The following is a 13,079-nucleotide window of genomic DNA, read 5'->3' on the forward strand; positions in this document are numbered from 1 at the left end:
GAATATAACGTATGGATGAATTGATCATTTCAAGCACCAACAGTGTTGGCAGAAAAAATGGTTTTTAGTGGTTGAGCGAAGATATCAAACTTTGAACATTAATAACTTTTTTCAGAGTCATTCTAGCATGTTACTCTTTTCGGCAAAGTTTATCAGCATCTCCTGGGCTATAGTTTAACATCGTGAGTTTAATAATTGCTGACAAATCCGATCCTCTCACGAGGAAAATGCAAAAAAGTGTGTTTTCCCATATTAAACTCCATACAAATTTCAAACGCAATGCGGAATGCGGGGACGCAACCAATCGCGCCCAAATTTTGCACAGTTGTTTGGGACCATAAAAGGCATCGAAAAAGCTTTGTTCCGCGCTGATGTGATTAAATATTAATTTTCCCATACAACGTTGACCCACTCTAGTATATATCCTATATAACTTCTTGGATGTTGAACACTGGTGCAACTACCCTAATGTAACCTCAGTGGATATGTAGGTTTTATGCTGTCGGACACAATTACAATCAATCACTATTTCTAATTCACTGCATCGGTATCTACTTACGGTCCAGTTCTTCGGAACAGCAATTTCACAACGGTCTCCTGTAGTGGTTGATTAGTTATAAACGGAACCTACAGACAATAATTATTAACATTTAACGTTTTCATAACATTTCCGTTTCTTTTCAGTTTCTACTCACGAAATTTCATATAACCACCGTCCGACGATATATCAACTGAATCCAGATATTTGAATGCCGATAAACTAGTATAACTGAAATTCTTTGAATTATTGAAATTTATATTTGTGAACCACCCTAAACTTCCTAAACTCTTCTAGACTTACTCTTTTATACTTTAAACAATACCCTAATCCAGTAATATATCGCCTTTTGAACTGAGCGGCCGCAATATCGAGTACAGATCCGAAAGTCTTTCGATAGATCCTCTTACAATTCTGTAGACAGGATCGATTTTGTTACGGGATCGCGGTTTAGCGTCTAAGAATGCGTATCTAAGTTAATCGCGGGCGCGAAAAGCAGTTTCGGAATCGGTGAAACTTTCGGTGTGATGAGCGAAGCCGAAAGGGGTTTAGAAGAAATTTCTAAAAGTGTGGCAGAAAGCGTTGTTGGCGTGCCTACTAGCCTGGAGGATGCTGGGGGCAGCACAGCGGGCCAGTTAAAATTGCCACGGTTAGTTGAAAGTGGTGTTAAAGAAGAATCCGATTCTGAAAGTGAGCTATTTCGTTCTCCAACCGGTGCGCGACGTCTCAGTTTTGAAGCTCTTTCGTCCAAAGATCCACGCTATAAGAAGCGGACAACGATGGACGACGACGCGATGAAACAATTGATTGCTGCCTTGACTGGTATTGCCCAGGGTAACACACAGCGGCGTTTCGATGTGCGAGATGTGAAAGATTTAGTTGTGCAGTTTGATCCAGATATACCCACAACGCCTACCGCGGAACAATGGATTGATTCTATTGTAAAGGCAGCGGCACTATACCAGGGGAACGACGAGTGGAAGCTGCAATGTGGCATTCTGAACCTAAATGGAGCGGCCAAGCTTTGGTTCAGTGGAGTCACGGTGAATACGTGGGACGATTTTAAAACAGCATTAATTCGAGATTTCCCTACGTCTGTTGATGCCGTCGGTATTCATCAAGCCATGATCAACCGAAAAAAGCTGCCGCAAGAGAGCATTAAGACGTACTTCTACAGCCACGTAGCTCTTGGCAGGAAAGGCAAATTACCTGATGAAGCACTCATCAAGTATATCGTGTTGGGCCTAGGGCAGATACGGTACTATTACTCAAGCGAGTACCCTGCCGGATTTACTCAAGCAGCTGAAATGGTTAGGAGAAGTACGTGAGCTAAAACCTACCGACGGGTGTGTGCGTCCATCCAGCTTGAAAACAGCGAAGACCTCAGGAGTTCCGAGTGCCAACATCAAGTGCTATCGTTGTAATGGTGAAGGTCATGTGGCTGCCAATTGTAGTGTGAAAAATGCCGGAAAATCAAACGCGAACTTTGAGTGCTACCGGTGTAACCAAAAGGGCCATATCGCTAAAAACTGTAATAAATCGGCTCCGAAACAGTTCTCTCGACCCATGCAAGAAATTCACCAGCCTAGTAATTTCGTGAAAACGGTGATTATTGGAAATTCCGAAATCGATGCACTTTACGATTGTGGTTCGGCGGTAACTACGATCAAGGAGAGCTGCGCTGGTGTACTGAACAGTATTGAGCCGTGTGACATCTCACTTGTGGGATTTGGTGGTAATAAGGTTCAAGTTCGGGGAAAAAGTGCCGAAATGATTAAAGTAGACGGTATTGAAGTAGAGAGCGATGTGTGCATAGTGCCCAATAAGGTTCAATGGAACTCTATGATCATCGGTAGAGATATTCTCGATCGAGAGGACATTCGTTTTGTGAAGGAGAAGGGTAGCGTGAGAATAGAGAATCGCGTGGAATCGCAGAACGATGAGAGGCAGAGTGGACCCTCGCCAGGTCAGAGAGGTACACAGAGCAACGTGTACAGCATCCAAGCGTATGAACCGATTGTTGCCGAAGAGATTAACGTGAACAGTGTTGGTGAAGAGCGGGAGAAAATTTTCGAGTTGATAAAGTGCTATCGACAATGTTTCGCAAAAAACTATCGTGAAATGGGTACCGCAAAGGGGTGTGAGATGGTGATTGAGCTCATCGGACCCGAAAAACCCATACATACGAAGCAGTATCCCATGGAGTACTCGCGAGAAAAGGTGGTTGAGAGTACGGTAAACGATCTGTTGGCAGCTAACATTGTTCGACCATCTAGCTCGTCGTACAACAGCCCCACAGTGTTAGTGCGAAAGAAAAACGGTGATTGGCGCATGGTGGTCGACTATCGCGCCGTTAATGCTAAAACAGTGAAGGACTCTTGGCCGATGCCTGTTATCGAAGATTGCCTCAACCGATTAGTAGGTAATCGACTGTTCACTGCGGTGGACCTATTTCGTGGGTATCATCAAATCCCGATATCGGAGAATAGTCGAAGGTTTACTGCCTTTTCGACACCGTTTGGACATTTCGAGTTTGTGAAAATGCCTTTTGGCCTAAGCAACGGTAGTGCAGTGTTTCAAAGGATGATCGATACGGTGATCGCTCCTCTTCGTTCGGTTGGGATTGTAGTGTATCTCGATGATGCGATTTTCGGTGGGCGCGATGTTAATGATGTGCTGAAGAAATTTGAAGCTCTGTTGAAACGGTTGATGGAGTGTGGCCTAACAATCAATTTGGAGAAAACCCAGTTTTTGAAGACCAGCCTGGATTTTCTGGGTCACGAAGTGAGTGAAGGGGAAATTCGACCGGGGAAAGAGAAGATTCGGGCAATCAGTGAATTTCCACAGCCGGTGAATGTGCGCAATATCCTTATGTATGATCCAGCACGAAACCTCGAAGTGCACACCGACGCCTGCTCGCACGGACTGTCAGGAGATTCCTGATTGCAGCAGATGGAAGATGACCTGCATCCGATAAGCTACTTTAGCCGAAAAACTTCGTCAGTTGAGTGTCAAAAGTATAGTTACGAACTAGAAGCACTGGCGGTCGTGGAGTCGGTGGAAAGATACCGTAAATATCTACTGGGAAGACATTTCGTGGTAGTGACGGACTGCGAAGCGGTGAAGAAAACAATGGCCAAGAAAGTGATGTTACCGGTGGTGGGCAAGTGGTTGCTGAAACTGCAGGAGTACAATTTTGAGTTAGTGCACCGAAAGGGGGAGAAGATGCAACATGCCGATTGCTTGAGTCGGAACCCAGTGTTTGAGCCGGAATCAGAAGAACCAGAGCCGGTGATGGCTCATGTGATGGAAGTGAGCATCAAAGAAGATGAGTGGTTGAAGTTGCTGCAGAGAGAAGACCCAAAACTGTTCGAGATCATGAAAATTCTTACGAAGCCGCCAGTCGAAAACCGGGAGAAGCAGATCCACAAGGAATACGCTCTGAAGGACGAGGGCATGATGAGGAAGTGCACCGATGGGCTGAAGTGGGTAGTACCAACAAGAGCACGCTGGCGGATCGCCCGCAATTACCATGACGATCTTGGACACAAGGGAGTGGAGAAGGTACTGGAGGCCGTGAGGAGGTGTTTCTGGTTTCGAAGGATGCGGAGTTACTTGAAGCGGTATATCGGGTCGTGCGTACACTGCGCCTATGTGAAAGCGAAGGGAGGAGCAAAGGAAGGGTTGCTGCATCCGATCGAAAAGATTGCAGTACCGTTCGATACGATCCATTTGGACCATGTCGGTCCGTTTATTCGTTCGTCATCACTGAACGAACATATCATCGTGCTTGTCGATGGATTCACGAAGTACGTTGTGCTCAAAGCGGTGCGCAATACGAAGACATCACCAGTGATCCAGATGCTGAACGAAGTTTTTGCTGTTTTTGGAAAGCCGAGACGCATAGTCACCGATCGTGGAACAGCTTATACCTCCAAGGAATTCGAGAGGACCTAGGCATAGTACACGTGAAGATCGCCGTTGGAAGCCCACGTGCAAATGGGCAAGTCGAACGTGAGAACCGAAGCGTACTGGACGCTGTTCGTTGCATGGTGACGGATAACGACAAATCCTGGGATAAACATCTTCGTATGATCCAGTGGGGACTCAACACCATGGTCAACGATTCAACCAAAGTGTCCCCACATTCACTACTGTTCAACTACAATCCCAGAGATATTATGCAAAACCAGCTGTTGATGATGTTCGCCGCTGAAGTCCCGGAGGCGGCAGATACGGAGATTCTGAAGCGTGAAGTGATTGGCCGGATCGAGAAGGAACAGCGAAAACAGAAGCACTACTTCGACAAGTCACGACGTCCGGCTAGACAATACCTTGAAGGCGAACTTGTACTTGTGGAAAAGGATCCGCAAGCTACCGGTTTCAGCAAGAAGTTGGAGCCGAAGTACAAAGGGCCGTACCTAGTGCAATGAGCCCTGGGAAATGACCGTTACATAATTGTCGACGTGCCAGGAGTGCAGCTGAAACAGAAGAAAACGTCAACTGTCTTTGCTGCCGATCGAATGAAGCCTTGGGCCGTCAATGCGTTGCTGGAGGACAGCGAGGACGACAACACGAGTTCCGATGACCCCGATGAACATTAGGATTATCGCCGGGGCGGGATATAACCTGTGGTGTCCGTTATAACTGAAATTCTTTGAATTATTGAAATTTATATTTGTGAACCACCCTAAACTTCCTAAACTCTTCTAGACTTAGGGCCGATTTCTTCACCCTGGCTTAGGCGTTAAGCCAGGTTTAACTGTATGGGTAAGCCTGGCTTACGCGTTAAGCCGAGGTGAAGAAATCGGCCCTTACTCTTTTATACTTTAAACAATACCCTAATCCAGTAATATATCGCCTTTTGAACTGAGCGGCCGCAATATCGAGTACAGATCCGAAAGTCTTTCGATAGATCCTCTTACACTAGTTTCTTTTGTAATTTTCGCTTAATTTACTTTGCAAACACTTTTAACTTTGTGTCGTTTAGTGCAATGGCGAAATATTCGAAGAGTTCCACTGATGTTTTATTTACATTTTAGTAACAAGTTTTGAAAACGACGTATAATCAATGCTACACCATTGATTATACGCCGTTTTCAAAATTTGTTACTGATTTCTTCTTCTACTACTAATCATTATTCCACCTATCTCTCTCTGCCTACTACTACTACCACTGTACGCGAGCTATCATGCTGCGGTGTTATGTTGCGACTAGACGGGTCCATTATTAGACCGGCCAAGAAAATTAACCTTTTTGCGGCGTCGCAACATTACTGTTGTGCAGTACTCTGCACGAAAATGCCCTGTACTGTGCTTCAATGAGGCCGATAATTTTCTCAGGGACACCATACCACATGAGCGCTTTCCACATGTTTTCGTAATTGAGACGGTCAAAAGCTTTTTCGTAATCAATGAACATCAGGTAGAGCAATTCTTGGAATTCATTGATTTGCTCCAAAATGATTCGAAGCGTGACAATATGGTCCGCACAGGATCGTCCAGCACGGAATCCTGCTTGCTGCCATCGGAGAGTTGCGTCAATCTTCTCATGTATCCGGTTAAGCATCACTTTGTAGAGAATTTTGAGAACGATACACAGTAACATGATACGCCGCCAGTTATCGCATACAGTCAGAGGTCACCCTTTTTGGGTACCTTTACTAACAATAAGACGTCTTACATCCAGTCGGCCGGAAATGTCGCGGTTTTCCATACGTTGCAGAATAATTGATGCTGCAGTTGTGCGAATACTATGGGGGCAACTTTGAGCATTTCGGCTGATATGCGATCGACTTCCGGGGCTCTGTTGGCTGTTTCCACCTCCTCTCCTGCAATGATAGCTCAACACCACATATCAACACCGAACACGAGTAATACGTCGAACTCTTGGGCGGATCATGCTGAGGTGTTAACATAAGTCGCCGGTATTTGCGGCTTTGTCGCCTTCGTCGGCTGGGGAGTCCGTTCATGCTTTTTTGTCCAGTCTACAGGAACGTTTCAATTATTTCTCGCGGATCGAAGAACGCTAACAGGCTACGGCTTTGGCTACTCGTGTTTTCGCTCGCTCTATCGCGGCTTTAGCGTTCCTTCGCTCCTCTATCTTCGTCTAGATGTACTCTGTGATGCACTACTTTCTCTGAGTGCGTAGCTCACTCTAATTAATCCCGCTGGTGGCGATGAAGGCGTTCCATTGATCTTCTACGCTCCACCTTCCGGAATATTCGCAGCACGGTTCTCCAGCTCCTCGACCAAGGACCTTTTCACCGCAGCGTCTTCCAGTCGGCGTGTGTTGAACCGGCGCCTGATTTTCTCCTCCTGTCGATGGATCCTGGCAATGTGCAGCTGGATCTCGCCTATTGAGAGATGATGGTCGGACGCAATGTCGGCGCTACGTTTGTTCCGCAGGCTGCGTCTCCATTTTCGCCTGATGCAGATGTGGTCGATTTGATTTTCCGTGAAGCCATCACGGGAAGCCCATGTCACTTTGTGCACTTTTCGATAAGGAAAGAGCGATCCTTCAATCACCATGTCATTGTTGCTTCCAAACTCTGCAAACAGCTCTTCGCTTTCGTTCATTTCTCCGAGGCCATGGCGTCCCATGACGTGCTCATAGTCCGAGTTATCGGAACCAACCTTCGCGTTGAAGTCGCCCATGAGGATCTTGATATCACCTTTCGAAATCTTGTCCACGACAGCATTCAGTTGGCTGTAAAAGTTCTCTATGTCTTGCATTTCGGCAGCATCGGTTGGCACGTACCATTGGATCATAGTAAGGTTACGAACCTGTGGGCTGAATCTCGCCATAATTATCCTCTTCCTTCTCACTTCATGAGCGCAGCGCAGCGTGGGCGTAAGTGCTTTGACGGGGAGCGTGTTCGCCTCGTAGGCCAGAGTATAGCAGTATCAAGAAGATATGGAACTCTGTTATTTCCTCATACTAACGGTATGCGTAATCGATGGCACCGCTGCCTGGCTAAGGTGGTACATTTGTATAAACATGTTATAGTGTATTGGTGCGAGTATGAAGATTTACACACACTATCATTAATGCTTCCACCTTCAGCCATGGTGGCGCTGCTGACAGTGACTCCCGATTTTCAGATTTCTGATAATGTGGTCTTCGTTGTTGGTCTAAGGTCCCCTATCCACCGTGGTGGGGCTGCAACCTTAGGCACAGCTTCCGGTGGAGGAGCATCTCATACTCAGCCGCTGGATGCCAGAAAAGACTCTGTTTGAGCCGCACCTCCTTGGTGAACAGACGCTCGGTACGTACCGTCTCAAGCTAGCTGAAGTCAGAAGGACAACAGCGCCCAGGCTACACTACCAGCTAAGCACACAACTATTAGCTGGCGATCTTCGTCGTCGATTGACCCGTGGAAGCATGAGGACCAAAGCTATGTTGGACGCTCTCCTACTCAAATATGTGCAGACTGAGTTTCGTTTCAATTCAACAGGTGCATGGCTACAGTCATTGACTTGGAACTGTCTTTACCAGCGACCATTTTTTGCATTCGTAGTAATATCGTATGGAACTAACAAAGATACCACATGCACAAGGAAGTTGAAGAAATTTTTTATTAAGAAAATAAACAAGAACCAAGCAGGAATTGAACCCAGCCAGCATGTTTTTGCTGAATGCCCACGCGTTTACGACTTAGGCTATTAAACCCAAGCAATAAAAGCAAAAGCCTTCTTGCCGAAAAAATAGATGACCTGACGGAAATCATCTATCAGCGTGTTGAACGAAGAGATAGCACTAGGTTTAACAACAAAGCTGAAAATATCTAATTTTCAAATCCATGTCAATCTCTCACCTAAAATTAGCAAAATAAGGCCAGATAATGGAGCAATAACTCAAAAGCCTGACAGAGTGCTCCAAAACAATATGTTACGCGATTGCCATTGAACCTTGCACAATTTAATCCCTTTCACGAGACGCCAAAAGCACCCTAAAAGCACGTGCTGAGATGTCTCTCGGCCGGTACCTACATTTTGAAAATATAGATAACGTTGCATTGTTCTGCTCTCGTAATCTTATCGCAACGCAATGATAGGGCTATACGGTACCAAATATCAACAATCTTCTCGATGTGACGAACGTAACTCCGGTACTACGATGTTCGCAATCTTCTTTTTGACGTAGGACTACGTCTCTCTTTTCTATACCGGGTGTCATTCTAAATTTTCAGAAATCGGCCGCGTTACGTTTAAAGTGGAGATTTTGAGCGTTAATAACTCAGCCATTTTTCGATGAATTTTCAAAATTTTGGTTCCAATCGATTGGAAATCTTTACACCAATTATGTCCAATATTAACATTTGCTGATTTTCAATAACAAACTATTGAAAAATTGGGAAAAGTGAACCCATGTTTATTCCAGCCAATCACGATCGAGCACATTTTGGATGCTCCCGTCGAATATAAAAGCTACTGCTTCTTCGCATCTTCCCTCATTTGTCTTTGTCGTCTCGAGGTGAACGCATCGAACGAGAGCTGCCCACTTTCTTCGTTTGCGTTTTCGTCATTCTTCTTCGACGGCCGTGTCGGCTCGGTGGCGGTGGTTTTCGGCAAGGGTGCTGTTGCACATTCACCTTCTAACCGTCTAACGCGGCAGACCAAGGAAGTGTTTGAACATCAGATTGATCGACGGTGGTGACAGAGGCAGCAGTAAAATCCGGAATCGCACCCACGGCAGCAAGCGGCGGGCCAATTTTCGACGGCTTCCAGCAAACAGCACGGAGAAATCCACCACGCATTGCGTGGCATGATGAATTGATTTCAATTTCTTCCTAAAACCGTCAATAATTCAAACGGTTCTTTTCAGGACCATCGAAAATGCTTCCTAGAGAGTTAATGGGATAAATTTCCTCCATCGACCGAGAAAGTGTAGTGAAAACCAATAGTGAAAGATTGAATTCTTGGTGGTGGTTCAGCAACAGTGAAGGCGATCACTAATCTCATCCACGGCAGCAAGCGGCGGGCCAATTTTCGACGGCGTTCAGCATTCAACACGGGGAAATCTAACACGCATTGCGTGGCATGATAAATTCATGTCAATTTTCTGTCTGAAATCGTCCAATATTCAAACGGTTCTTTTCAGGACCATAGAAAATTATTCCTCAAGAGTTGTGAATCAGATAATTATTTCATTCCATCGCTCGGTAAAAGTGTGGTGCAACCGAAAAGTGAAAAATTGTATGCTTAGTGGCCCGCAACAATAATGATGCCGGCCACCAATGATTCCACCAGGAATTTAGCACCGCATTATCCTGTCCAGACCATTTTTCGTGAAACATTGTTTAATTTAACCATTTTTCGAATTAAAATAATCTAAATCTTCCAATATTTTGGTTACTTAATTCGTTATATGAAAATTTTCTCATTTCTCGGTTGATTAACCGTTTCAAGCGTCTGGTGCATGCGGGGCGGGACATGCAAACGAAATAAACTGGAAAGCCAGTCGAATGGGAGGAGCTTCATCTGCCAATCTAGGGACATAAAAGCTGTTCCCCCTGATTTCTTTCGTCATTTTCGTTGGATCAGTCAGGCAGGGTGGATGTCACCTCCACAGCTGAGCAGTGGCACATCAACCCAGCCGCAACTCTCGGCTATCGTGCGGATAGCACCAGGAATCTCATCCATGGCAGAAAGCGGCGTACCAGTTTTCGGTGGCATCCTGTATTTAGCAAAGAGAAAACCAACACGCATTGCGTGACATGATGTTTTCATGCCATTTCGTTCCTAAAATCGTCAAATAATCAAACGGTCCTTTTCAGGACCACCGAAAATAATTTCTCAAGAGTTGTAAATCAGATAATTTCATTCCATCAATCGAGAAAAGTGTGGTTCAATCGAAAAATGAAAAATTGAATTCCGGCCACAAATCGTTCCACCCAGAATTTAGCATCGCATTGTCCTATCAGAAACATTTTTCGTGAAACATTGGGGAGCATCCAGAAATTACGTCACATTTAAAGGGAGGGGGTCAGCAAAGTGTGACGACCCATACAAAAATTTCAGAGGTCCTATACAAAACGTGTGACATAGTGATGAGGAGGGGTTGAAAATGACAAACTTTTGTGTGCCGTAATTTAAGGACGATCCCTTGTTTAATTCTAGCATTTTTGGAATTAAAATGATCTAAATCTTTTTATATTTTGGTTACTTTATTTGAAATGAAAATTTCTCTTATTTCTTGGTTGAAAATCGTTTGAAGCGTCCGGAGCATGCGGGGCGGGTCATGCAATCGAAATAAACTGGAAAGCCAGCCGAATGGGAGGAGCTTCATCTGCTAATCTAGGGGCATAAAAGGTGTTCCCTCTGGTTTCTTTCGTCATTTTCATTGGATCAGTCAGGGAGGGTGGAGGTGGATATCACCTCCACGGCTGCGCAGCAGCACGTCAACTGCGACGAGTGGTAGCACCAGGAATCTCATCTACTGATCACGGCTGCGGTGGGCCCGGCAATGGAAGTAACCTCCGGAGCTGGGTAGCTGCGCACCAACCCAGCGACGACTCTCGACTATCTACACTGAAATAAATTTTGTTGTCGTTTCCACCGAATCCATGGTAGAATTAAGAACTGTACCAACAATTTTCAACCGAATGCAAAATTCTGTTAATTGTACTGAAACATTGTCAATATTACCATGCGTGTATTACTGTTGACTAAAAACATTCTTGGTTCTACTAGGTATTTGGACATTGTAATTTCGAACATGTTGACTTGAATGTTGCGCGTCTTAGATAAACATGGTCAAAAATACAATGTCAAAATAGTAACATCAAGAATGTTTTTAGTCAATGGTACTTCACGCATGGTAATATTGACAATGTATCAGTACAATTAACAGAATTTTGCATTAGGTTGAAAATTGTTGGTACAGTTCTTAATTTTACCATGGATTCGGTGGAAACAACAACAACATTTATTTCAGTGTATCTGATAGAACCAGGAATCTCATGCACGGCAGCAGGCGGCGGCAATTTTCGATGGCTTCCCGCATTCAGTGCGGATAATTTTCAATTGTCTTTCTAAAATCAACCGTTATTTGAAGGGACCTTTTCAGGACCAGAGAAAATTATTCTTTAAGAGTTATGAATCGAATAATTTTCGGATATATTCCATCGATCGGTGAAAGTATAGTACATTCGAAAAGCGAATGGTTGAATGCTTTGTCACTCAGCAACAGCAAAATCGATCACTAATCTTTCTACACGAAATTTAGCAACGCATCATCTTATTCGAACAATTGTGCCTGGAACATTGTTTCATTCTAATATTTATCGAATTAAAATGATCTTAACTATTCAATACCTCTATTAGTTTATCCGTTCGATTAGAAATTGTCTCAAAGAACGGTTGATTAGTCGTTTGAAGCGTCTGACACAATGTGGGCGGGTCATGCAAACGGAATTAACTGGAACGCTCGCCGAATGGGAGGAGCTCCATCTGCTAATCTAGGGGCATAACCGCTATTTCCTCTGTTATCTTTCGTCATTTTCCTTGGATCAGTCAAGGAGAAGGGAGATGCCACCTCTCAGCTAGGCAGCTGCACACAAACTCAGCGATGACTCTCGGCTATCGTGGTGGCAGCACCAGGAATCTCATCCACGACAGCAAACGGCCGCATTCATACATGCAATAATTGTCTTGCCAAAATCTTCCGTTTTATAAACGGTCTTTTCCAGGATCAGCGAAAATGAATCCTCAAGAGTTATGATTCGGATAATCAAAAGCGACAGACTGAAAGCTTGGTAGTTCAGCAATAGTGTAGTCGGCCACTAATATGTTCTTCCTGGATGAAAACAACATTATTGTGGAAAAAGAGTTTCACGTTAAACTTTAGTTGAAAAGATCTATCTAACGCCGTTCGATTATCTAATAATTTTATCCGCTCGATGAAAATTCTCTCGTAGAACAGTAATTTGACAATTTCTCTTCAAAACGAAATAACTCTTGAACTAGTCAACATCTTTCCAAGTAACCGAACCAGCTGAATAACAGCTTCTTGAGCTAAAGTTAGCTTAAGAGTGATTTGTTTTACTCTTATACAGCAAAAATGTTTGTTGGGTTATAAATGCGTTCAGCGAAAGCGATCACACAACAACTTTACTCAACACATCAGCCCACCATTTGTATTATCATAACAACAAACATTGTATTATGGAATTATAAAAGTCGGAATCTCGTTCCAGCCTTTGTCCTACGTCAACATTGCGGTTATGTCTCAGACATTACCCACTCCTAGTTTTTTAAGAGGGAATTGAAATTTTATTGTGAAATATTATTCAACTTGGGGCCTTCCGTAGATGTATGGTAATGCCCGCGACTACAGAGAAAAGACAGATGTGTTTCTCAAAAGCCGACAAAAGCATTTGTAGTACACAAAGCCTAGAAATAGGTTTTACTCCAGTGTAGACGTGATACTGGATAGAAAGAATAGTCTTTATATCTATCTTTATATAGGCTGAAGATTGTGACATCGGACCTTCAACCTAGAGATAGTCGTTCAATATCTCATGAGAATACTGAAAAG

The 13,079-nt window shown here is 44.2% G+C and overlaps 1 protein-coding gene across 1 annotated transcript; it reads left to right on the plus strand.

The window, feature by feature from the left end:
• The first annotated feature begins 1,317 nt into the window (after positions 1-1,317).
• Positions 1,318-3,481, plus strand: LOC134284508 (uncharacterized). Its single transcript, XM_062843450.1, has 2 exons — positions 1,318-1,858; positions 1,914-3,481. Exons 1-2 carry the CDS (start codon positions 1,318-1,320, stop codon positions 3,479-3,481), a joined length of 2,109 nt encoding a protein of 702 aa, XP_062699434.1.
• Positions 3,482-13,079: the final 9,598 nt, after the last annotated feature.

Source organism: Aedes albopictus, unplaced genomic scaffold (genome assembly GCF_035046485.1).
Source record: "Aedes albopictus strain Foshan unplaced genomic scaffold, AalbF5 HiC_scaffold_229, whole genome shotgun sequence".
In the NCBI taxonomy this organism is placed as follows: domain Eukaryota; kingdom Metazoa; phylum Arthropoda; class Insecta; order Diptera; family Culicidae; genus Aedes; species Aedes albopictus.

What these genes read in the sequence shown, in the direction of transcription:
- LOC134284508 (XM_062843450.1), top strand. Translation starts at nt 1,318, where the DNA reads ATGGACGACGACGCGATGAAACAATTGATTGCTGCCTTGACTGGTATT. An exon ending in AGCTGAAATGGTTAGGAGAA is followed by an intron (nt 1,859 to 1,913) that starts GTACGTGAGCTA and finishes GCTTGAAAACAG; the next exon opens with CGAAGACCTCAGGAGTTCCG.